This window comes from Haemaphysalis longicornis, unplaced genomic scaffold, assembly GCF_048455015.1.
Source record: "Haemaphysalis longicornis isolate Haplotype H1 unplaced genomic scaffold, Haemaphysalis longicornis Haplotype H1 scaffold_10, whole genome shotgun sequence".
In the NCBI taxonomy this organism is placed as follows: Eukaryota; Metazoa; Arthropoda; class Arachnida; order Ixodida; family Ixodidae; genus Haemaphysalis; species Haemaphysalis longicornis.
The window spans coordinates 14,462,491-14,487,077 of record NW_027526204.1 but is presented as its reverse complement, the minus strand read 5'-3'; the positions used below and the strand labels follow the sequence as shown (position 1 = coordinate 14,487,077).

Genomic DNA, 24,587 nt, shown 5'->3' with positions numbered 1-24,587 from the left:
AATTTTAAAACTACAAAACAATCAACCCATCTTCTGGCATACTTAGGCACAGGTTCAGTTCAAAGAGACGAGAAAAAATATCAACTACGTATACGAGTGGCTACACGGTAAATAGGCGCCTGGACAAATCGACTCGTTTCGAGGAGGCCTCCACGTTGCTTTATTAATTTCACATAAAACAAGCCTTGTGTTCTCAGTTATCATCAGCTGTATCCATAGCCAGAGCCTTCGTTCTGGAAGCGTTGATGCCACAGACATCCTCATAGGGTTCCCACCATACGAGTCCGGTTTACAGTTGTTAAGCACTGGAGTCTCCGCCCGGAGGCTAAAAACGGAGGCACCGTTCACAGGGAGGGTCAGGAGGCCTGCAATTGATTCCCAAATGATTTCGGTAGGGATCAATAATGATGAGTGAAATTTATAATTATTAAGAAATAAAGATTCGACAAAAGGAGTCTCCGGTCATGCCGAAGGAAGATATAGTAGAAATGAAGTTGTAAAAACCGTAAATTTGAGCGTAATTTGCAGTTAGTCTGAGCTCTGAGGGAAAAGGAAAACACTTAAATTTAATATCATACAAAGTGATGAAGAACATCCACATTTGGTGGCACCAGAAATTATAAAAATACTTTGGCTGGGAACACGATTATGTTAACAGGCAAACCTTGTCATTGTAATGGAACAATGCACACTGCAGAGCGCAGAAAACAAATGTTACCGCTTATTAGGGTAGAAAACACGGAGCTAATAAGATGCCTATCTGTTCTCAGCCCGCTACACACTGCCCTTTGAGAATACGTGTTCTCCCTGGCGTCGAATTTGGCCGTGTACCAGGTTAGGTTCCGCCATTGGCGCCGACAGAGGTACGGCCGTATCGATCGACACCTCGGACGTGTATGAAGACATTTTTTTGAGCAAGACAGTTCCAGAGAAAGCAAATGAAGATGCAGTCACAGTTTCTCGACTCCGCATTACACAAACTGATGGGGCGTTGTTATATCAAATGTAGTTTTAGGATGACATACTGCAGACCGGAATGACTGAGCCTATAAAACAGACTAAATTAGAACAGGGGACGAGCAACACAGCAGTCGAGGGGGGCAACAACTTCCATGCGACATTAACGAGCCGGGCTTTTTTAGTCGTGAGCCTCTGCAACAATGCAAACCACAAGGGAAGTCCTTTACTACATGTCATGACTTCCCTGAATAGTAAAGTATCCCTTCGTATTATGAAAGGGAGGAACTCGCTTGCATGTACGGGGTGATTGTTGAAAATAAAAGGGCAACCATGGACAGCCAGACCATACTCGCTCACTGAAAAGTTTCCTGTTCGTGGACTTGGTTATTTGCAAGGAGAAAACCGCTTAAAATTTCAGAGATCGTTCAATAGAAGATTGCTTCACAAAAAATCTCGGGCCATTTCCACTAACATGAAACCTGGAGACGGGCGAAGCATGCAGTGCATAAGTCTGTTCTTGTTGCCTTGGCGTTTTCGTAAATGGACCTGAAACCGTTGGGGGTAGATATATACAGCTTTGCTGTAAAAGTCTCGTGTCTCTGAAGCACAAAGCTCTCTAGCGTGAGGTGTAAACGCGTGTGCCGCTGTTTTTTTCATACCGTCGGCTAACGACCTAGAAACACCGCGTTCCGGCATTGTAACAGCGGAGCAAGACGTGCACATCTGGGCCCACCACATTCGTGGGTGGGGCTCCTTTGGCGGAATTTCCCTCCCCAAGGCGACGAGGTTATGCGACATTTTTTAATATATGGCAATGAATCTTCGGCAATTTTTTGTCTCTTTTCGGGTGTTTAGTTCTGAGACGGCGATCCTGCCCTTCACGCTGGAGCCAATGCTAGAGTGCTGTCCGACGGCATTATTAATTTTAAGGCAGAGCTGGCATTGCGTTGTAGCGGCTACGTCTTAGCGCGATCACCTAAAACGCCGAGGTTCGAGTCCGGTGCTTGCGAGGTTCTTTCCTTTACCTGTGGTTGTTTCGATGGGCGTTTTTATTAGGACTAGTATTTATATTTTAAGCGCGTGAACTGAACGCCTAAATTGGCTGGATAGGGTTTCATTGGGTTTTGTTGCATTCGTCATATCATGTTAGGTCAAATTAGAGTATGCTAGTAAGGTCTGGCATTTTGAGGTTCGTCAATCAACAAAATTAAAGCAGTTCCACTCAGCGGGATAGCTGTCGAAAGTGCAGAGCGGGGATTGGCCACAGGGGCTGTGGCGGCGTTTTGCCGTCATTGCTACAACCCAGCTCGCTCTTCGCCTCCCTCTCACACTCCTGTCTTGAAGAAAGGAACAGAGGTTTCTTTAATGCAATTCAATTTTCCCCTCCCCCCGCAGTGTCGCCCGCCATCTGCCTGAAACTGCAGCAGCGGAAATCTGTTCTGTTTGTGCTTGCTTTGATCTGGCATGTGATGCGTCATTATGAACGCTTCTTTTTTTCTTTCGCTGCCACTTTTTTTTCTCGCTATTGGGCCAAGATCCCAGCGGGGATTCTTAACTTAAGTGATACGGGGACAACGGATAACTAAATGCATTTTGCCTGAATTGTACCTACGTATTTCTTTGCGCAAACTAACGAGGACTTGTGGGACCAGTACCAGCGGTTCCGGGAGTTTCAACGGTTCTGCTATGTAAACCTCTTGTTCAAGTTTACTCTTAACTTTTGGCCGGGAGGCTGTATCGAAGGCCGAGCGGGTATATTTTCGAAGCCTCGGTTGGGGCTTTCGTTGGGTCCTGGACGCCATGGGGCTGCGGGGGCTAGATAGCACCACAGAGTACGAGCTAGGACCACAAGCAGGGAACCCTGAAGTGCTCTGCACTTAAAACGTTTGTAAGTGCGAAGTACTGCCACACGCGGCATCACGTGCGATAACAGGACTGGAAGTCGTTTCAAAGGGAGTCCTTACGGCCGCCGGACTATAGACACTGTAAACACAGCGTTTTATTATATCGTAGCTCGTGTCGATGTCTTGCAGAAGCCCTTCGTCGGCTGCCGAAGGAAACAGTAACCGGAACGTTGACGCCGGCATTCAAACAGAAAGTTTTTTATATGAGACAGATGGCGCCTTGTCAGAAAACTAAGGCATTTCCCCATAGGCCGGTTGGTCGACCAAAAAGCTCTGATAAAATCTTTGGACATACAGCGTGTACGTGAAACCAGGTTTTCATTGCGTCAAAACAGTTACTTGGACATCGTGAAAAAGGAACTGTTCTAGATAAGACACTACATGCATCGATCAGGGAGGAGTTCAATTGTGTACCCTTACTCATAAACCACGTATCGGTGTACATTAAAATCGTTCGTATATTCGTTTACTTAGTGAGCGAAAAATTGTTGCACGGGTTCTTTGTGCGTTTGTGATTTGAGTCTGTAAAGCTTTCACGACTGACTGGACATGCCTGCAGCGAAGGTTGGACCGTCTTTAAGCGAAGGTTCTGACAAACCTTTGGCTGTCGGAATCTTGATGTGCGATATCTATGGAGCTTCTCTCCACTTTCTTTAGAAAAGGTTGATAAAGAAATTTTTTAAAAGGGACAATAACCCTTTCACATTAAATCAAACTCTGGCAATAAAGTGGTGAGCAACATTTTCCTTGAACGGCTCGAGCTTTTCATTTGGGCATTGATTCACGGAATTACTTTGCTTTTACGGAATTACAGTGTGCTTTTTTACTAGCTAAGCTAGTCGGTCATTTATACGACAAGCGTTATTCCGGATAATGCGTGAACCTTTTTTTAACTTGTTCCATTAACCCTCCAAATTTTTTGGGGGGTTCCAGGTGTGCACAACGTTTTCGACGGAAATGAGATGGTTGAGTTCTTTGGCCGATTTTTCACGCCCGAGCTCTACCAGAAGGGTCTCGTGAGGGATGGCTTGACTGTGTGCCCGCCAAAGATTCGTCATTTTGTTTATTTCGTCTTTGACGCTTCCTGGAGCATAGGTGCAAACAACTTCCGCAAGTGCATTAACTTGGCCAAGGCAATCACAGAGGTTTGTGTGAAGACCAATGTTTCCTTCTTTTGTGTTCTTCTTTCTTTGTTTTCTTATGTTCTCCTTGTTGTTTTCTTCATTTTTCGCGTAACTGCTTTAAAGGCGGTGCAGTGGCCAGATAAGTTATATAGACGAAGTTTGTGTTTGTGTGCAGCTGTGGTGTTAATAAACATCCGGGCGTGTTTCGATATTGTATTCCTCGACAAAGCTAATGGGTTACCATGTTTTGATAAAAAAATTACCCGGTATTTTTGTCCGTTTTGTTCTAGGTGATTGTTACGAAACATGACGGTTGTGTTGGAGCCGCCATCATTTCCGGGAAGATCAAACGCATCATTCCTCCGCTTGTATGTTACAGCACCGAAGACGCAATTCGTCTACTGGATGGAATGAAATACAGCAGTAAGAAATCGGTTTTGCTCGAACTCCATATTTGCCTGCTTGACACGTATGAAACTACCGGTATTAGAATGTTCACCTTGCAGAGAAAACGGTGCAACAAATAATTTCCCAGCCCAAGCGTAACTGCACTCTGCACCAAGCGCTACCTCATATAGGCAACCGTGCAACAAATAATTCTACAACCTAAGCTTAACTGCACTCTGCACCAACCACTACCTCATATAGGCAATCGCTATTGACCACTTCAGTATAATCTTGGCGGTGGAGTTTTTACGTGAATCAAATTATGTGTTGTTTACTATAATCATTGCATCTGCACTCTTAGCCAAAAGGGAGCAACAGGGAACCGTTATTCTTCTTTGGGGGACTAACAGCGTTGCCACAACCATTAGTCCCCTACCAGAGTAAATGCCAGGGGACGAACGGTTACTCCCGAAAGCGTTCGTCCTCCACAGACGAACAGTTTGCCGTTGTTGTCGTCGTTGTTAACATTTGTCGGTCGGTATAGACATGTGAATTCCCTACACTTAGTGGGTAAGGTTACCGATTTTTTACTACCTGCCTCACTGTGTCATGTGCACGGAGTCCTTCATTTGCCCGTATTATCGCTCGCTAGCCAAAGGTGCGTGACACTTCGTAGTAACGTGAACAAAAGGCGTTGGTGATATCGCACATCGCTGCTCCGTGCCGCGAGCCGCCTCTTCACTTAGACAAGCCGCTTTTTTGTTATTTTAAAAACTAAAATTTGTTCCGAAGACACTATATGAAAGATTCTGCATTGGCAGCTACGTTTGTTTGCAAATTATGAAACTGAAGAGACATATGCGTTAGGTCATATAGCAGCGACACCATTACAGGGGGGAGTAACTGCTCGGCATTTCATCTTCCCGTTGCTCTCTAGATCGGCGGGGACGAACATTTACTCCGCGAAATATGCACCCTGCACGCACGCTCCCACAGTTCCTCCTCTTGAGGAGCAGCGGTCGCTCGCGTGGACTAACAGCTGTAGTTATTCCTTTTTTCGTCCTTTTTGGTTAAGAGTGTGAGTTTAAAGATAAAGTTTTCAACGCTATTTGCAGTGAGCATTTTGAGCAATGCTAACGATTCAGAAAGAAAAAAGCAGGAAGTTTGTGGTCAAACAATTTACGGTTGCTTGTGCCACGTGTGATCGTCTGTGGCTGCGTGGGGGCTTCTATACCGTTAGTATAAAATCCCACAAACCTTTCAGTTGGTCATCCACCTTCACAGTGGGAAATGGCACTACTTCGTTTCTTCTTTTATATTTTCTTTCGGAAGGACTAGGTTAAAGTTTGCACCTGGCCGCCAGCGAACATTCACCTGTCGAAGAACCTTACAAGAGAACATTATTTCTATGAATTCCTTCATTATTTTCAAAACATACATTATTAGTGTACCACGCTTAACTTTTATATGTAGGCACGAGAATTCTGCACCACCTACCCCTTAAGCTTACCGATGTGAAGATCAATTGGTTCGACCAAATCGAAGATGTTTTTTCACTACTTCATGTACGTATATTGAATGGTCTCATGAACGGGGCGTCAACTCGTCCTTTAGTATCTTCTCCACTTAGCCCAAGAAATCATAAACCTCTTGGTGTTTGGCGTAGAAACCTAGACTTAAAAGGGGTTGGTAAAAAAATGCAATGACAACTGTTCCCACAAAAACAAATTACCACTGATTATCGCGGCGGTTAAGTGGCTGACTTACTCTGTATTTTGGAAATTCCAGACAGCAGCGACCCAGCCGACGGTGAAGGCCTAAGAACTTTCCTACAGAGCGAAGCTTCAGCTTTCCATTTTGAGGAATTAAATGGCAACAAGTTGTCCTTCTTGATATTCAGCAATGGTGAGCATAAACCTTGTGGCACTCTAGAGGCTCTTCGTACCTCGAAAGAACTCTGGATGCAGTTCCTTTTTCTTGCGGTTTACCCCATTCTAACGTGGGCACAGAGCAAGAATATATATAAAATGGGCAACGGCTAATGGCGGCAAGCGCGACCGGGCGACAAGATAATGTGGCAATGCACGTCCTCGTGAATTACGAAGGTTCGTAGCTGCGACGGAGAAGGAGGGGGTAGCGGCACCTGATGTGCGATACTATAGCGGCCACAGCTCGTCCCCTTGCTGCACAGTGAAATGATGATCATGGCGGCGGGGCCCTGCCTTCTCCCGCGACAGGTGCCGCTAGCGGAACCTGGGCCAAGCGCTTGCGACGTTACCTGGTCGCTCTAAGAAGCGCCGCCTCCCCCCCCCCCCCCCATGTTGTTATTACTCTGCGGCCATGGGTAAGTTATATTATTTAAAAGGATTAGCACCCGGGCAATGACCGATCCTAATTGAGCATTCTATCTTGCAGACTTTCATTTTAAATGACGAGAGATATCACTTGGATATCCAACTATATCGTTTTCCAGCAGATTGAGGAAGAAATATTACGTTTGAAGCAGATTCTAAAACGTGCGATCAACGCGCTTGTCCCCTTAGCGGCCGCTTGGCGAATTAGCAAGAAGCCCACTTATGCTACATCTGGCATAAAAACTGCTTGTCTAACGGAATGCTACTCCAGCTGCAAAATAATGTCCTGTGATATTTCATTGTCCTGATGCTGCGTAAAGTTGACTTCAGCAAAGCTTTTATAAAAACTACATGGCGCATGGACTTTATTCAACTTCGTTTTCTTTATTCGCTATCGAAATGTCCGCGTTTATTCTGTATTAAGATGCCTTGCTTGCTTGTAGTATCAGTATTGTGTGAAGGCCAACGTAGCCTGGACATATTTAAATGCGCAGCTTCTTGTGAAAGATATTAACAGTCATAAATGCGTTTAGCTGTAAAAGGCAAGAAACTACACTGAACGTAAATGAATCGATGAGCTACAAATATTGCAAATCCCTAACTCGGCCACTGCGTCGACGTTGGCTCCATCCCGGGCTAGATATCCCATAAATCGAGCAAAGATGACAAATATAATGAAACATAATTTCTGACTTTTGTAATGCTGAAGATTATATACGTAGAATTTATTTATCCAACAAGTACGAGATTACTCTCCCGCCTTTACCTTAGGTCCAGTCGTCTTTGGTCGAAGCGTCTCCGGATGCATGTGAAACTAGAATGATGTGAGCGGAGAAATACCATACATGCACATCGCAACGAGAAATGTACTGAACACCCTATCAGGAGGGGCTTCAGCCACCTAGCCTGTGCCATGTCAGCCACGCCCTTCAAAAGGGAGGCGGCGGCGGCAGCAGCCCATAACAGTTTATCTTCGCCTATGTGTGACGAGCCCATAACGGGCTAGGTCGCTTTCCCCTTTGGGTGATGGATCCACGCCGCAGAGGTGAGAGTAAAAGAGACACCGACACGAAGGGATACCAAGAGATAACCGTTAAGTTTAATTAATAAGGGTTTAAAAGGTGTCGGCTGCTTCACTGGTCTCGTGGACAGGGTAGCGTCGGTGCTCGTCCGGCGCCTTGTCAGATAGAAGCGTGTCAGGCGGGCGACAGGTTCCGGGCCGTGGAGCCGAGATCCTTCGCTTTCACGCCGAGGTGCACGGGAGAGAGAGAGAAACAACATTATTGATACTCAGGGATCAGGGGAAGGCCGTGGCCTCGGTCCATAGGGCCACCGGGACCGCCAGTGCCCAGATGGTCACCAAGTCTTGACTCGATGCCTCCGGGTCGCGCAGCGACTGCTCCCAGAGGGAGGAGGAAGGAAGAGGAGGAAAGGAGTCGGCTGTAGCACTCGCACAAAGAATGATAGTGCGTGTCGAGGGCCCCGCAGGCGAGGCATGTTGGAGAGTCAAAAAGATGTGGGTAGGTTTGAATGAGCTGAGTGCGCTGGGCGAAGGTGTGGGTCTGGAGGACGCGCAGGCAGTGAGCTGCATCTAGGGTGAGTTGGAGATGTGGTGGAGGGTACTGGCGGTGTTTTGCCCGATGTTTTGCCCCATTATACCAGCTACCAGGGATTTGGCCCTCTCTATGCAGGCGAATTACGTTGCCGTAACAGTGCGTTCCCCCAATTTTAACGGCACTTCAAGACACGTCATATTTTCCAAAGGGTCACCCATGAGGCCAACGAACCATGTTATCTGCTTTACAGAACGGAGCGCCGTTCGTCAGTCCGGCAAAACGCAGTCTAGAGCACTTCCTCTGAGGAGGCTTACTTTTGACCCCGTTTCAATCAGGCATTTCATAGCTGGTCCCCCAATTTCGCACTCAATTACCGGGCTACTCTCCCCGCATATGTTAACTGTCACATCTGGAGGTCCCCCTTCGCTTCCCTCCTGCGCGAGAGTGCCGCCTGAAGGGGGCTCGACACGTTTCTCTTGATTAGACAAGTTTCCCAAGGCGGAACTAACTACCGTCTTATCCACGTATCCTATATCATCCTCTCGCGAAGAAGGACTTGCGTTTGGGCTAGTTGGTATTCCATAAGGTTCATCTTCAGCGCACAAAAACACACGGTCACAGATGACAAGGGCGGGCGCTTGTCCTCGTTTTCTGTGTCCGTATGTTTTTTGTGCGCCTAAGAGGAGCGTTATTCCCTCGCGGTGTCCTGGAGGGTGATCGTGCTGCCTCCAGTTTCTAGAAATGTGTCCTAGCTTGCAGCACGGATGGTATTACAGCTGGTTCCTCCTGTTTCCGTGACGCCGGCCGTTTTGTTGAATTTGGTCATGTTGCAAAGTGATGCTGGATTCCAACAGGCGTTCTACTCTTTCTAGGCGCTCGCGGGGCTGTTCAGATTCCTTCTCATCCTCCCGCACACTCGGACCGGCATGTGGCCGTGATTAACTGCTCGCTCGTTTTTCTCTTTCCTCACAGTCGCTTCAACCGCCTGTCAGATATTCTTGAGGTCGCAGGAAAGTGTGAATCTACGGACTGGGTCTTACAGTTCCTTCAGGAAGTGGGTACGAAGCTGCTCGTCCAAAAGCTCTTTGTGCAGCTTGCGCTTATCCTCCGTCTCGATGCCGTCCTGAGTCCCTAGAGCTGCAGTGCCCATCGCGGGGAGCCTGCTCGCGAATGACTGTATATCTTCTCCGTCGTTTTGTTGGAGGAAAAACGTGTAAGTATACACACTCTGGCTCCGTATATAACCTATTCGTCGCTAATGTTTTGAACCCTTCGTAAGTCTTTCCCGAAGCGACAGCCTCCTGATGCGATGCAAAGTCGTAGGCCGGACGAACCATTTTGCAGCGTGCGATTCCCGTCATCTGTTCCTCTGTCCAACCACTAAGACACCCCACCTGTTCGAGTACACGCGGTAAATCCTGAATAGTTATCCCGTTTCCATCCCTCGTAAGTGCCGTACCCATGCCGCCATGACGCTCGCGCCTAGCACGTTTGCTTCGCGCTGATTTGTTAAAGTAAAGTGAACGTTTGCTTGGGTCATGGTAAGTTCGGTCATGGGGCATCGTTTCCTCTCATTCGTTGCGGGGAAGTCCCACGCCTATACTCTGCGATTTTACTTAAGTGGATCCCACCCCTGCCACCACTTGTGACGAGCCCATAACGGGCCAGGTCACTTTCACATTTGGGTGGGTCCACGCAGCAGAGTTGAGAGAAAATGAGACACAGACACGAACGGATACCAACAGATAACCATTAAGGTAATTAATGAGGGTTTAAACGGTGCCGGCTCCCGCACTGGTCTCGAGGACAGGGTAGCGTCGGCGCTCGTCCGGCTCCTGTTCAGGTAGAAGCGTGTCAGGCGGGCAGCAGGTTCCGGGATGTGGAGGCGAGATCCTTCGCTCTCGCGACGAGGGACACGAGAGGCGCACCGCTGGATGTCGAGCCTTCGAGCCTGGGAACGCGTACTCCGCTGTGCTGTGGAGGTGATCTCGGAGTGCCGCTGCGGGCTCGCCTGTCCGTGTTGGCGAGAGGTGCAGGGAGCGGCGCTTTTCCTCCGTCTCGTTCGCGGGCCGGAATGCAGGAGTGCGCTATCGGATTTCTTCTACGGCGGCTTCCGCCGGCGGAATCACTGGGCGTCGGGTGGAGAAGGGGACCCCGGGGGTTGTTTGGACGCCTTCTCATACTCTTCGCGGGTTGCGTGGAGAGAATGGATGGCGCGTTGGGGAAGAAGAAGGTCCGGCTTGACATTGTTCCGCTGATTGTTCGCTCCACGCGCCTACGTGACGCCTCCACCATCGTTGCGGCAGCTTCAAGGTCGGCGTGGCCTCGTCTTCGGGAAGGACAGCATTCTACGCACGGGGAGTGGCACGAGCGGTGCAACGGCGGCAACTTTAGAACGTCAAATATGTTTCTTGCCTAATCAAACAAAGACCTGGCGTAACATACAAGATTGCTTAATTGATTATGGTGTTTAACGCGCCATCGCAACACAGGCGATGTCTTGTTAAACACCGAACTTTTTTTCCAACTCACAATCACAACAAGAGAAAGAGAGAGAGGGTGAGAAAGAGAGCTTCCAATTTTGACCGATCTGGCAGACACTAGGTGCCAAATGCATGAATAATTGCCGATGACGGAGTAGTAAGAATGCTTTAGTATATAATGCCATTGCTTTGTTTCCATCGTGTTTGAGGGATTGACGAAAGTCCGATGCGTCCTTTACGTACAGGGAAAGCAGGTTACGCCTAGAAACTGCATTGAAAATAAACAAAACCACTGCTCCGTAAATGCCGGTACACGATACATGTCAGAAGCCATGTTTCGTAAGTTTTTTGGTGACCAGGATACGCCTGCCTGCCGGTGCCAGATTCAGCGCATGCAGGAAAACTCAGGCGGTTGTATACGTGAATATTTCAAAAGCTTAGCCTTCTTTTCATGTGGTCTGGCGCTAGCGAGCATAACGTATGGAATGTGACTTTTTAGCAGCAGAGCTTTTTACGCTTGAGTTAAAGCCCTGCCGGGCCTGGCGAGTTGGCTCGAGCCGGCGGGGGGAGTTCGCATCGCGCGCAGATTGTCACGTGATCCGTTTTAATCAATACAAACGTTCATTATTCCTCCTCCTCCTGTCGCGTGGAAAAATGCAGGCGGCACTGAAAAAGCCAAGTTAAAGCTTGTAAAGGCCATGTCAGCTGTTTATTCCGTCTTTGCTTCTCAACTTCGCAGGTGGCCAAATTTTTGCGTACCTCCAGCTCCTCTTGCCTTCAATGCAGCCTATGAGAGAATGGTGAAGTCGCTTCCTTGCTAGCAAATGGCTTCTTTTTTCATTATCCGTGTAATGGGCTCTGCTCACGCTGAGGAAAAAGGTTAAAGGCCAGAGGATCGACTGGATGGCCAAACATGAGGCTAATGGGCTGTCGGCGATAAATTAAAATTAAGTGTAAGCAAACCAAAAAAAAGGCGACAAAAAACTTCAGATTTTCGGGGTAGTTCCTGCAGTTGGATATTTCGAACAACTTCTGTCGTAAGAGGCTTTTCTCACATAAATGCAACTGGGTTCAGAGTAAGTGATATTGCGTGCTCTTCATCTAAGCAGTGTATTATTGGTCTAAAAAATATTTTTCTCAATGCAGGAAAAGCGAAATTCACAAGCTTTCCTGAAAAAGGGGCAACAAGTGGGCGGAGAGGGACGCCTGATGTTTTCTGTATAGGCGTCACCGAAACCCCAAACATGGAGGGCCTAGAACAGCTTGCCACCGGACCTCGGAGCACACACGCCTTCGTCTTACGAAATAAAAACTTCCCCGATTGGCTCGACACACCTCTCAGCACCGACACCCCCGGTAAGAACCCTGTTTTGCGCACTTCGTGTGGACTTGTCTTTGCGCGCAGGCTTGTTTCTTGTTCCGTGAATTATTTCCTTTCTGGGCCCTTCGGCCTAAAGCTTGTGAATTTTCATACACATAAAGCCTTCAAAGAAAAATGAGCTCTACAAACTAAGAAGATTTAAAGCTATATAGATATGCTGTACACTCCCACTAGGGGGAAAGCCGAATTCTTGGATATGTCGAACAACATCCGTACATTTGTTTAGTTTTGTTGCATACTCAATGTGAAAAAATCCGCTTAAGACGAACCACTTTACCCGCGTACTCTTATGTTAAGACGAGATTTAGCATACCGCCACAGCTTGCGTTTGGCGGGACATTCACGCAACCAAACACCGGGGAAAAAGAAAAAAAAACAGAAAGCGGAAACGCCGCGATGCGAATCTACGTCTCCAGGGTAGTGAAGGAGGAAGGGGGAGCAGCTAGAAAAAAAAACCCGGAAAAGCCTCCACCTCCTCCCTCTATACACCCGCGGGGTCGGTGGTAAAGCAAAAGAAATAAAAACAAAAGCGTGCGGAGTTCCCAGGGCAATCAATCACCGCAAATCGACCTCACAAGAGGAAGGGGTGAGTAGGGGAGTAATAAACAACCAGTTCCACCCATTAAACCACCCAGTTAAACCAGTTCCACCCAATGTGAAATTTTTCGGAAGAGCAGAGCAGTTATTGACCAGCAGAGCAGTGATTGCCTTGTGCTATTCTTGCGAGTGCCTGGTATTTGTGTTGTTTTTGCAACGCCTCCTGTGTTATATTCCCTGGTACAGGTGGCGTTCTCCTACGAAGAGGTGTTATACCACCCTCTTTGTCTAGTTTCAGTATCAGCCTGGCGTTGATACAGAGAGTTGTCAAGAGAGAACAACGCAGCTCCCGAAAATGCCTATAAAGATAAACTGGGTTGAGTTCTCGTAAATTTGTAGTAATTAATGCTTTCATTCATGAAGTCTTTATTTCATATTATTGCGTACCTATTTGAGGGCTAGCAACAGTTATAATGGAGCTGGACAAAAATTTCCGCAATACTACTATGCATATCAGCTATGTGTGCCTTTGAGGAGCAATGGGATACACATTAGCGTCGTAAAGCGAGAGACCCAGGTTGTATCCCGACCTGGGGAAGCCGGTTTCTTTTCGAAGCCTCTGTTTCCGTGCGTGATTCCGTGACCCCGGACGAGCTACGATGATAAGCCGGGCTCCTAAAGTGATTCGCCCCTAAAGCGATAACTGAGACTGTGCTATCTGCAAACATACAAACTCCCGACTGATACCGCCCATCAGCTGGAGCATATGAGCTCTCCTCACCGCTACCATAAGTGTAAGCTCCAGAGTCAGCGAGCTACTCTTGGTGTTTGCCTCGCAAGGAGAGCTACCTGCCCCGTCTAGCAAGCCATGCATTCAGGGAAAGCCTGTGGCGCTTTCACAAACAACCGCTAGTTTAGCATAAGTGAGAGCCTGCAAGCTATCGAAGACCAAAATAGCTCGTAAGTTTGCTATAGCGAGAAAAACGCTATATGCAATTATGAAAGACGAGTACGGGGTTACCACTGCATTGAAAGTTGGTGAGTGTGCGCAAAAACAGCATAATATACGAACGCTGGGCACAAAGGGGAGGAATATTTTCAAAATCAGACTCGCGACTGATTCTTCATAGTTCCTTCTCGTTTTATTTTTGTACCCATCAGTGTGTGTTCTTCTGACGTGACATTACGAGATAGTCCACTTCATAGGGAAAAGCAGCCTGTTTGTCTGCAGTGAGTGTAACGGCCTATCAGAAGCCTAGATACTGAGGCGCAGAAAAGTAAAAGTAACGTGACAACAAAGCAAGGAACCTGAGCAATGAATGAGTAATCTTGCACGGCAGGTGACAGGTAATCCGAGAGGATACGAAAAAAAATTGGCCAAGATTACAATGCTGGCGCGTGGCTGGAAAAACAGCAGAGCTGGAAGTTGACATACTTTCTCCTCACCCAGACAGCGGAACACTGGACAGGGAAAAGACGTTTTAGACGGCACTCTAAAGCAATGACCATTAAAGTATGTACAGTGCTTTATTCAGTAGCAATCACCGTCTTCCCTTTCGTCGTTTTCTTCCGACAGCACAGCTGCGGGGGCAAATCTTCTTATATCGTGTCCTTGCCTCGATAGGCTTCCACATCTTCGACAGCTTCTCTGGTGGCAGTCTCCACATGTGGATTGTGAAGGGATGGCTTGGCAGATTCGAAATCATCGTCTTCGGCGCGGCAGACCCCTGGCGCGCCGGTTGACGGCAACGACGACGAGGGCACATCCTCAGGTGGCGTAAGCCAACGTGCAAGCCTGCAAGCCTGGAGAGCAACACAGATCCCCGAAGAATGTCGGCGTACCACCCCCATACGAACAGACTAACGGAAAGTCTGAACAAGACAATTGCGGATATGCGGTCAATGTGCGTCAACGTTGAACATAAGACTTGGGACGAAGTGCTCCCGTATTTCACATTTGCGTACAACACGGGTATCCAGGAAACTACGCAGATGACGCGGTTCGAGCTTGTCTATGGGAGACGGTTGACTACGATGCTTGACGCCATGCTCCCGCATGTAGAAGACGATGACCTAAACCCCGACGTCCAAGGATACCTTCAGCGCGCGGAGGATGCCGGCCAGCTCGCTCGAGTTCGTACAACGGACCAGCAGCTGGTGGATGCCGGGCGCTAGAACCTCTGACGCCGAGACGCCGAGTACCACCCAAGGGATCGTGTGTGGGTTTGGTCTCCCATCCGACCACGCGGACTCAGAGAGAAGCTTCTGCGAAGGTATTTCCGACTCTACCAGATTCTACGATGTGTTGGCCAACTTACTGACGAGGTGATCCCGGTGGTGATTCCGGAACATCACGACGACGCACGCTGCCCGAAGTCGTCCACGTGCTTCGCCTAAAACCTGACTACACAGACTTTTTTGTTGTTTGTTCGGACTGCCTTTCATTTTAGCATCGTGTCGATCCACTCTTAAAGGGGTGGGGGGTTGGGGGTAAGGCCACGAACCATGCATTGGGTTTGTTTATGTTTTGTTTTTGCCGATCAGCTGCGCCGGGCTGTGTTATCTGGGTTATCCGTGTGTCAAGTAAAGCCCGTGTTCCATTCTTTATTTTTATGCCGCACGTGTTATCTCTTGATAAGGATATGGTTTCGAAATGAGGTAAACAGTCTAGAATAATCTTCTTTGATCTACAGTGGATGAAATAGACGGTTCGAGAAGAACTCCTGCCCAAAATAAATCCGCGCAGGGCAGACGCCGCGGTGTTCGACTCGCCGACGCTCGCCTGCACACGTCACTTTGTGGCCTGCTGCTTCACCTCCTGTGTATTCTGCTAGTTGTTAGGGGAGCACAAGTTCCCTCCAAAAAATGTTTTCCAAGGAAACTGCCTCGTCTCCGGCTTCGTGAAAATATCATGTCCTATATACATCACCATCATCATTACCTTCAGCATAGTCAGGTCCACTCCAATAAATGCCATGCCAAAGGGTTTAGTGTACTCGCGGAATTTTCTATCCCTTGATTGACGACATGGATGTGATCCATGGTTGAGTAGCCATTCCACGAACCCAGCCTGCTTTCTGGTTGTTGGGTATCCAGGCTGCCGAATATGCGGCTAACTGTAGCTTTGGTTAAAAGCTTGTGAACAAGTGAAAGTAGGATGATGGGTCTGCGATTCCTTAGGTCCTTGGGATCTCCCTTCGTATGAATCAGAACCATTTGGGCATCTTTATAGGCTATGGAACCTTTTTGAGTCTTCAAGCATTCCGGAAATAGTATACGAAGTATTTCCAGTACAATATCTCCTCAATCCTTCGAAAGATCCATGGCTATGCCGTAGTCGCCTGCAGTGTTTCCTATTTTTATGACTTTGAGAGCCTTTACAAATTCTTAATTAGTTTCTATTGGGACATCGCAAGTTGACCTTGTACTCGCAGTAGTTTTCCCTGTTCTTACGTAGCTTGCATACAGCCTGGTGAATAATCATTCTGCTACATTTATTGTCTCGTGGAAGCTGCGCGTAATGTTGCCCTGCTCACCTCTGAGTTTGTACATCCTGTATTGACCGATGGTTAGCGTTCCCATAGTTGCTTTAAAGCTTCTCCATATTTGCAGCGTTTCCTCAATCACTGCCATGCTGTAAGCACGAATTTCCCTTCTGTTAATCAGTTTTGAAAGCTCGGGTAATTCAATCCAATCAGTTGTATTTGACAGTTTCATGTTCTTACGCTTGGAAATTAGTTCCTTCATTTTCTTAGTTATTTTCCAGTTTGTTGAATACATGTTACTTCTTTCACAGCTACCGAAGATTTTCTGAGTGCCAAGTATGGGTTGTGATTAAGCTCTTCTACACAGACCTCGTTCTGCTCATTCAGAAGCGCGAATTTTGTTTTGAAGAGTTATGTTGAACTCCTGCTATCTGGCTCTGACTGACTCAATGCAGGCTTTCTTAGTTTGCACGAGTTTCATTCTTTCTCTTTTGAGATTCCGCCTTAGCTTTCATCTAACCATCCTATGATCGCTGCTCCGAATCTTACTTTGCACCTCTACGTCCTTCATGATACCTGGGTTGTCACTTAAAATGGAGTCAATGTCGTTTTTTTCTGTACCATCAGGACTTTTTTGTGTCCATTTCCTAGTCTTTCCTTGAAGAAGGTTGTTTCTCAGGTTGTTTCTCCCTGCAAATCCTAGCCGTGGATCTCCTCGACTGTTGCGATTGTCTATTCGGAAGTTTCCACTGACCTTTCCCCCTTTTGCTTGTTGACTACCTTTGCGTTTCAGTCTTCCATCACAATCGTGAACTGCGTTGTTGCCTTCTTCAGTGCTGATTCGACGTTTTTTGAGAAGCTGTCTGTGGTTTCGTCATCATAACTGGTTGTTGGCGCAGAGGCATGCACTATGTGCAACCTGTATCGCTTTTTTAGCTTCATCACAACAGCCGCGGCTCTCTCACTAGGGCTGCAAATCACCTCTACGTTTCCGGGTATTTCTCTGTGGATTGCAAATCACACCCCGTGTTCTTTCTCCTCTTGGGGTCACCTTAATTACAGAATATGCCCGCTAGGGAGCTTCATGAAGCCTTCTCCTGCCGTTCAAACTTCTCCTGACGCTATAATATTCAGCTTAATGTCCGAGAGCTCCTGTAGCACTACAGCTAACCTCCCCTCCCTATATAGAGTGTGTGCGTTGAACGTTGTAACAGACAAGTTCGAATGCGGCCTGTCCGGGCCTATCATATCACCCTCTGCTCTACCGCAGTACTGACAACCGCCGCGGACAGGTGCTCTACATCTGCTGGGGCTGAGGAAGTTGCATTCGGGAAGGGGTACCCGAGCCGAGCTCTGTCACCTCCAGCATGCGAGGTAGCGTGGTGGTCGAGCCGCCCGCCTTGAAGATGACAAGACTCCGAAGTCAAGCCTAACTGGTTTACTGTATGGCGAAAGATGAGCCGAAGCAACACCAAAACAATGCCCTGACGGGTGACGTTACAGTACAGGACTCGAGCAGACTAACAACATTGATTCGCTGCTGCAACAAGAATGCACTTCGGCGCTTGAAGCGTGTATTTACACCCAAAGCGCTAACGGTCAAACAAGCGTTCCGCCTGATGTTTGCGCACGGCGTGATGGTGGTGAAAAACATTTATTGAGACTATATACAAGTGAGAGATAGGGGCGGCCTTAAGGGCCGACCCTGTACAAACTCTAGGAGGAGTCCCTAGTCCGGGACCCCTGTGGCTCCCGCGGCAGCGCGCGCCCTGGCCACGAGGGCTCGTTGGCCCTCCAAGGTCGAGCAGCCGAGCAGGGCAGCCTCCCAACTCTTACGGGTAGGGGGGGAAGGGGACGTGATTGGGGGGACCGCCGGGTTGGATGGGCATGCCCACACCGTGTGAAAAGTATCCGCAAACGGATGATCACAGTGTGGGCATTCCCCGGAGAAGGCCGGATTGAAGTGCTTAAGTATTGCCGGGCACACTACCGTGTTAGTGTATAGCCGTAAGAGCCAGCGCTCGTCAGCTTTAGTCAGGCCCGGCGCCGGAGGCGGAAATCGGAGCCTGTTCGGCGTGAGAAGTACACACACACACAATACTCGTTCCAGAGTTCATTAGCAGTCAGTAGTAGTGGTGTGAGTTGAGTCCAAGAGGGGGGAGAGAGGAGGTGTCCGCAACGGCGCCAGTGTTCTTCGCACAAGTCTCTGCGCGCCGAGTCGGCCACCGCGGAAGTTTGGATCGCGCAGACAGAGGGGCGCCCTCGATCCGGCCTTTCCCAGGCATGTTGCGGTTTGTTCGGGTCCGTTGGCTGCCGCTGAAGCCTTAGTCACCGACACAGAGGTGCCCACGCGGAGGCGCGCCTAGTGGTGGTTCCGCTACAAAGCGCAAAAGCACTGCACGGAGCCTGCACCACAGCGGCGCGGTGATTCGTAACAGCTTCTCCGCCGGGGTTCCGATATCCCGATGGATAAGGGTCTTCAACCATTTTCCGGTCGGATGCTCTCGAATTGAAGTGCTCGGCCGATTTTCAACACCAGGCCTGGGTTGTACGACCCCGTGCTGCAGCTTCACCGGGTCGTTCACTGGACGATTAGTGGCTCCCTAAGAGCGTCTCTGGGTTTGTCAAGAAAGTGACAGAACAACACAAGAAACCACAACCGTATCGCCGGAAAGTGCGAAGACAAATCCAAACTGAATCTCTACTAGGCTTTTAGTTGCAATAAAATTACGCAATTAACTAACTACAATAGTTATACTTATGCCCAGCAGTACTTTAGCAAAGGACACAAACTTGAAAGGGTAACATATCGCGTGAGTGTAAATGTCTTTTCAAAGAGATATGTGTTTACTTTCTTGTTTCCGGTTGTCAGGGCTACCCGGTCGCAGGAGACAACTCAACCCCAAGCGCCACTGGAATCACTACGAGCTCGGCTGGCCGTTGTTCGACATCGAGCATCAAATTGGTGGTAGAACGCTAACGACTAGCTCAGTAGCGGCGTCGTTGTTACGCTCAGCTTCCCCGTGAAAACTGTTCCGTCTCGATGGCGGAGCTGCCACAGTGTCGCTCGGTCCTTAACTCGCGTCTGGAGAAACATCGTTTTAACGGACTCGCGTTGCCTCCTTTCGGCAGCGTCACGGTTCATTAGTGTCCTGGGGAACGTCGTTAGTTCGTGAGCTGCGCGCGTCCGGGTCGGCAGCCGTTTTCAAGGCCTCCCGTGAACCTGAGCACTCCGAACACAACGCTAACACATCTCCGCTCACAGTGGACTTACGTTGCCCTCGGTCGAGAGCCTCCGGAAATGCGCTATCTTAGCTAGCTTTCTCGGTCTCCGCGTTCCTCCCAGAGGTGGCGATACTCTCCTTACTTGAGCCCTTCGCAGCGAGCTCAGCTGAATTCTTCCTCTGCAGTTTTAGATGCGACGCTGAGAGCATCTCTTGTCGGCGGCCCTGTTCTTCCTGCGTGCGTCCGTCGTCGGCGGCGTCCGCACTCTCCTCCGCGCATCCCCTCTCCTCTCCGATAGCGAACACTCACTCGCGACGGGCATTGGATTGGATTGCATTGGCTTCGATTGGATTGGATTTGGATTTGATTGGATTAAAGTGGATTGTGTTGGATTGTGTTGCGTCATCGCCGCGGCAGACGCACTGGCACCAGCGCGTGCCTAGGTGAGAGCAAACACTCTCTCTCAACATCTCCGGGTGTGCGGCCCAGCGCGCTCTCACTCCGCCGGTGGGCGGCGCTGCGCGCGGTGCTGCGCATGTGCAGTACTCTCTCTCTCCGCGGTCTCCTCTCCTTCGGGCGCGCTGCGCATATAACCGGTGTGTCGCTCTCCAGCGGCCTTTCGGTCGACGGTTGCTCTCCGCTTGCGCTTGAACCCCCCTCAGCGTCGCATCACACCAGGGTTCCCGTGAGGGGAGGTGAGCGTAATTTTTTTTGGAATTCGTACCCCTTGTCGCATAACAGCTGATGAGAGCTCTTCAAGAATATGTACCTGTATACCGTAAGAAGATGTGGGCCTTCGTGACAAGTTGACCAAAGTGACCTCGGATGCTGACTTTAGAAACGGCAGGAGCACAGAATCCGCGTTGCTGCGGCCTGTTTCACCCAAGCACATTGTCCTGTCAGCTGATCCGGTTCAACATACGGAGGGTAAACCATGTCTACCCTCGCCGCGGTGACGCAAAGAACTCGGCATGGTTTACCATTCACCACGAGCTCGTGTATGAACGAGTCCAGACATTTAACGTGGTCCTCACTATGGTCTATTACCGGCAAGACAAACTTGCCCTTTTTTGAGTTCGAAAAGTGTTCGAGACCGGAGCATTCAACTAGCTTGTCACGCTCTCCGAAAGCATTTGTCTTTGTGAGCCACTATTCCATGTAAGCCTTAGCTTATAGGGGAACACCGAGTATTACTCGCCCTTAGCTTTCTCGGCTTCAAGGAACGTCTGGCGAAACGTCTCTGCCGACAGCCTGTACTTACGCAGGAGGCTCGACTTCACATTCTCGTAGTTCTCCGCCTCCCCCTTCAGCAAGCGGGCCATCACGTCGGATGCCTCACCTGACAAAAGCGTAAGCAGCTTTCGCAGCCATTTGTTTCGGCTAAACTGAGCCTTTTCGCACGTATGCTTGAAATTGACTAAAAATAACGTCTTCTCCTACCTGGTAGTTTCGTGATAGGTCACTCATTCGCAACGTAGTTCGCTGAGTTACCGCCGAGTGGACGCTGCTGCCACTCTCACGCCCAGATAGAGACGCCTCCATTTCTAGACGCTTCATTTCCAGCTCATGCTGTCGCTTTTCTCGCTGGAGTAGGAGCTAATCCTCTCGTCTCTTTTCTGCCTTCCGAGCTGCTGTTCTCGCTTTTTTTCCTCGCATTCCTGTTTCTGTCTTTGGAGATCCTGTTATCGCTCCTTATTCAACGCTCTCGCTCAAGCTCTCGTTTTTTCTCCTCGCGTTCTGCCTCTGCAAACTGATGCATAGCGGTCTCCCGTTCATCGATAAGGTCAATACCCTCTGACAGCTCGTCAGCGTCAGCCTCAACAGCGAGTATAGCCTGCATCAGCTCTGGCTTACGCAGCGCGTCCCAACCATCCAAGCAAAGCTCTTTTGCAAGCGCCAACAACTGCGGTAATTCAGCGCCTTCAGTTTCATGGCCGGTCTATAGTACGGCTTTCCCCCTGCACCAAAATTGTTTTGTGCTAATAACCCACGCACTGCCAGCTATCCTCCGAAGCCTGGCAAAACTCAGTGTTGCGGATCGGCCACCTCGTTGCGGGTGCGCCGCCAGGAAACGAAGCCGTGGGAGCCCAGTTCGAACGTCTCTTTAATGGCGATGACTTACTTATGTACAATGATAATGATAGTAGTGCACGCTCCACCTGAGCGCACGGTCTCTTCTTCTTCGTCGCCCGCTAGTCTCCAACAGTGAGTGAGGAAAGGTCCCGCAGTCACCATTAACCGCCGTGAATTCTGCTAATTCCGAAGCCGCCTTGACGTCCGTGGTGTTGGATGTCGCACTGCTTGTTCCAGGTTTTACGGAGTTGCCATCCGACCGCTGCCAACCAGCTGTTGCATTCGGGAAGTCGTACCCTAGCCGAGTTCCGCCGCCTCCAGCATACGAGGTAGCGTTGTGGTTGAGCGGCCAGCAGATGTTCCTGCGTTGAAGATGACGACAAGAAGCCGAAGTCAAGCTTAGCTGGTTTAGTGCATAACGAGAAATGAGCGGAAGCAACACCAGAACAATGCCCTGAAGGGCGGGGTTACAGAACTCGAGCAGAGTGGCAGCATTAATTCTCTGCTCACACATGACTGTACTTCGGAGCTTGGGGCTCGTATTTTTACCCAAAGCGCTAATGGTCAAACAAGCTTTTCAGAGTTCGTGATATGTCAGTAGTAGTGCAGCACGCTGAGTCCGAGAGAGGGGAGAGAGAAGGTCGCCGCAACGGCGTCCGTGTCCTTCGGACAAGTCTGCCTGCCGCGTCAGCCGCCACCGAACTTTGAATAACGCAGATAGAGAGGCGCCCGCGATCCGGCCTATCCCAGGCACATTGCGGCTTCTTGAGTCCCCGAGTAACCGACACAGCCCGAGTCACCGATACAGATGCGCTCTTGCGAAAGGCGCGCGTATTGGTTGCTCAGCCCAAAGCACAAAAGCTGTTTATGAAGCCTAAAGCACAGCGGTGGTCTGATTGGTAACAGGGCCGAGCGTTGAGTTGGTCAGTCATTGGAGGTGGCGACCATCTGCTACATCTGGGTGGCCAGGTAGTTGTCTGGTGAGGGAGTGCTGTTTGTGTCTCTAACAGCCTTCCTAGCATGGTTCAACCTTTCTAGTGTAGCCTCTTACGGATACTGGATGATGGTTGCTTCCGGAGCAGGCAGCACCCCATAACTGCATGGCTACGGCACAGACTCAGACGAAAAAGAGAGGGAAAATGAGAGCAGATTGCCGCGGACGACGTTGCCGCGCACGCCTGTAACGATGTTGAGGGAGTGTTTGTCGGTTTTGCTTTTTATACGCGCAGTTCTGAAGGAATAAGCTGATCTGCCTTACTAATGATATTCACTGACGTATGGCCGTTGGAAAGTTAAGCCACTGGCATGGTCAGATGTATCGCTACGAAAAAATTGGATAGTTTGAAGCTAAGCTGGACAAAGACAAGCTGGCCAAGAGAAGCTGAACTTTTGAGCTTGCGCTCATCTGGCAAGTTTGAAGAAGCCGTCCAAACGCGTCTCTCATGAATGGAAGCTCCTCGGACATCCTGTGACCGTCCGTGTACATTTTGTATTTTAATAAAATATTAAATAAGAATGATTTATTTCGTACAATTGAATGTTTACAATTTTGTTGCATGCGGTTTTTACAGCCTGAGACAATCTTTTAGGCTTTTCATGAGCCATACCAAGGACAAATGGAATGTTCTACCCTGTACATGAAGGCACCCCTGGTCAAGCACGGCTCGCCTAGACACAAGCTCCAAGTTTACCTCTAGCATTTATTAGTATGAAACTCTTTCGCATTCAAGGAACGGTGCTTGTATCGCAGTTTATAGTGACAATTTAAAGCACACACTTGGCGCGGAAGCTTCATGGTTTGTCCCTAAATCAAAACTGTGGAATTATAATTAAAAGAAGGCATTCTAATTCGAGGCATGTGTTGTGTTTAACAAACAGTTAAAGCCATATTATGCTGTTATAGAGAGTAACAGGGACATCTCTTTTATTGCGAACCTCTTATTTGCTAAGTCCTTCAGGTAAATACTCATATAGGCCTGAACAACAAAATTCCTCTCAATGCTAGTAACTCTCTCCACCTCATAATACTTCTTTAACTCTCTTGTGTGCAGTAAACGATGCCTGCGGCACTACGAGCGAATACATACGCTACCCCAACTACAAAGTGCAGGAGAAGCCAAGAGGGGGAAGAAGGACCGATGGGTATTTCTGGTGGGACAGGGAGGCCATCCATCATTCTGAACGGTTCTGGCCCTGGATTGCCCAGATCAGCATCGCGGAAAGACCTTACGAGGCAAGACTTTTCCTTGTTTGCAGTGGTTTAGTACTTCATTGTTCGAAAATATGCGCCGGCCAGAAATGAATGCCAGCAGTGTTTTAGCATGAGTACTAGACGGACTATCCAAGGATGGTTAAAAACTTTCGAATCGGTAATAATTGGTAATAGACTCTACATGAGTATCGGTATGTTTCGTTAGGATTACCACTGAAAAAAACCCAAACGGGTTGGTACCTTGTTTGAAAATTATTTTAAATTTATGAAAGGTAAATCAAACACAAAATTATTGTCTCCATCGGATATCAATAGTTTTGTGATCGGTTGGTTCGTCTTGTATTTGGTTCGCCTTGTATTTGCTGTGTCAGACGCTGATCGACTGCGTTCTCTGCCCCGTGACGTTCGTCGACTGTTGACTCGGACCTGTCTCCGGAGTTTTCTCCACGATCTGTGTGTTTGCTGCCTGCCGGATACGATTCTATTATCGCCCCTGTACGTGTTGTCTCTCTTCGTAGTCGCGTTGCCCCTGAGAAGTCAGAACTATACCTGGCAAGTCCATGTATTCATATTTAACGTCTACTGCCGGCCACCCTCCAAGACACCTGACATTCAATACACGGTACGCAATGCCATCGCCCTGGCGAGCATCCTTAATCAACTTTGAGGCTACAGGTATACAACCAAGAAAGGCCGGGCACTTGCCTTACCCATAAAACAGCTTCTTAATGTCATGTGCCTAAAAGACCGAAACACTGAGAGCCGCACTGGGACCAGTGCAGGTCGGCACACCTCCGCGGGCCGGTCCTTGTTGCGGGCCAAGTTCCAACTAGACGTTACGTGATCACCGGCGGATACTAACTTAGGCTCAAACCACTACTGATCTGAACCCAAGTCGTCATAGTA

At 48.8% G+C, this 24,587-nt stretch overlaps 2 protein-coding genes across 2 annotated transcripts in view; both read left to right on the top strand.

The window, feature by feature from the left end:
* Positions 1–7,541, top strand: part of LOC144159727 (complement factor H-related protein 5-like) — a 123,310-nt gene extending 115,769 nt beyond the window's left edge. The window contains exons 13-16 of the mRNA XM_077691430.1: positions 3,798–4,009; positions 4,279–4,411; positions 6,164–6,280; positions 7,501–7,541. Coding sequence (XP_077547556.1) covers positions 3,798–4,009; positions 4,279–4,411; positions 6,164–6,280; positions 7,501–7,541 — 503 coding nt within the window. The remainder of the gene's footprint in view (positions 1–3,797; positions 4,010–4,278; positions 4,412–6,163; positions 6,281–7,500) is intronic.
* Positions 7,542–11,919: 4,378 nt separating this feature from the next.
* The window catches only part of LOC144157617 (chymotrypsinogen B-like), a 44,288-nt gene continuing 31,620 nt past the window's right edge, over positions 11,920–24,587 (top strand). The window contains exons 1-2 of the mRNA XM_077688445.1: positions 11,920–12,124; positions 23,521–23,702. Of these exons, the coding sequence (XP_077544571.1) occupies positions 12,013–12,124; positions 23,521–23,702 (294 nt within the window). The 5' untranslated portion in view covers positions 11,920–12,012. The remainder of the gene's footprint in view (positions 12,125–23,520; positions 23,703–24,587) is intronic.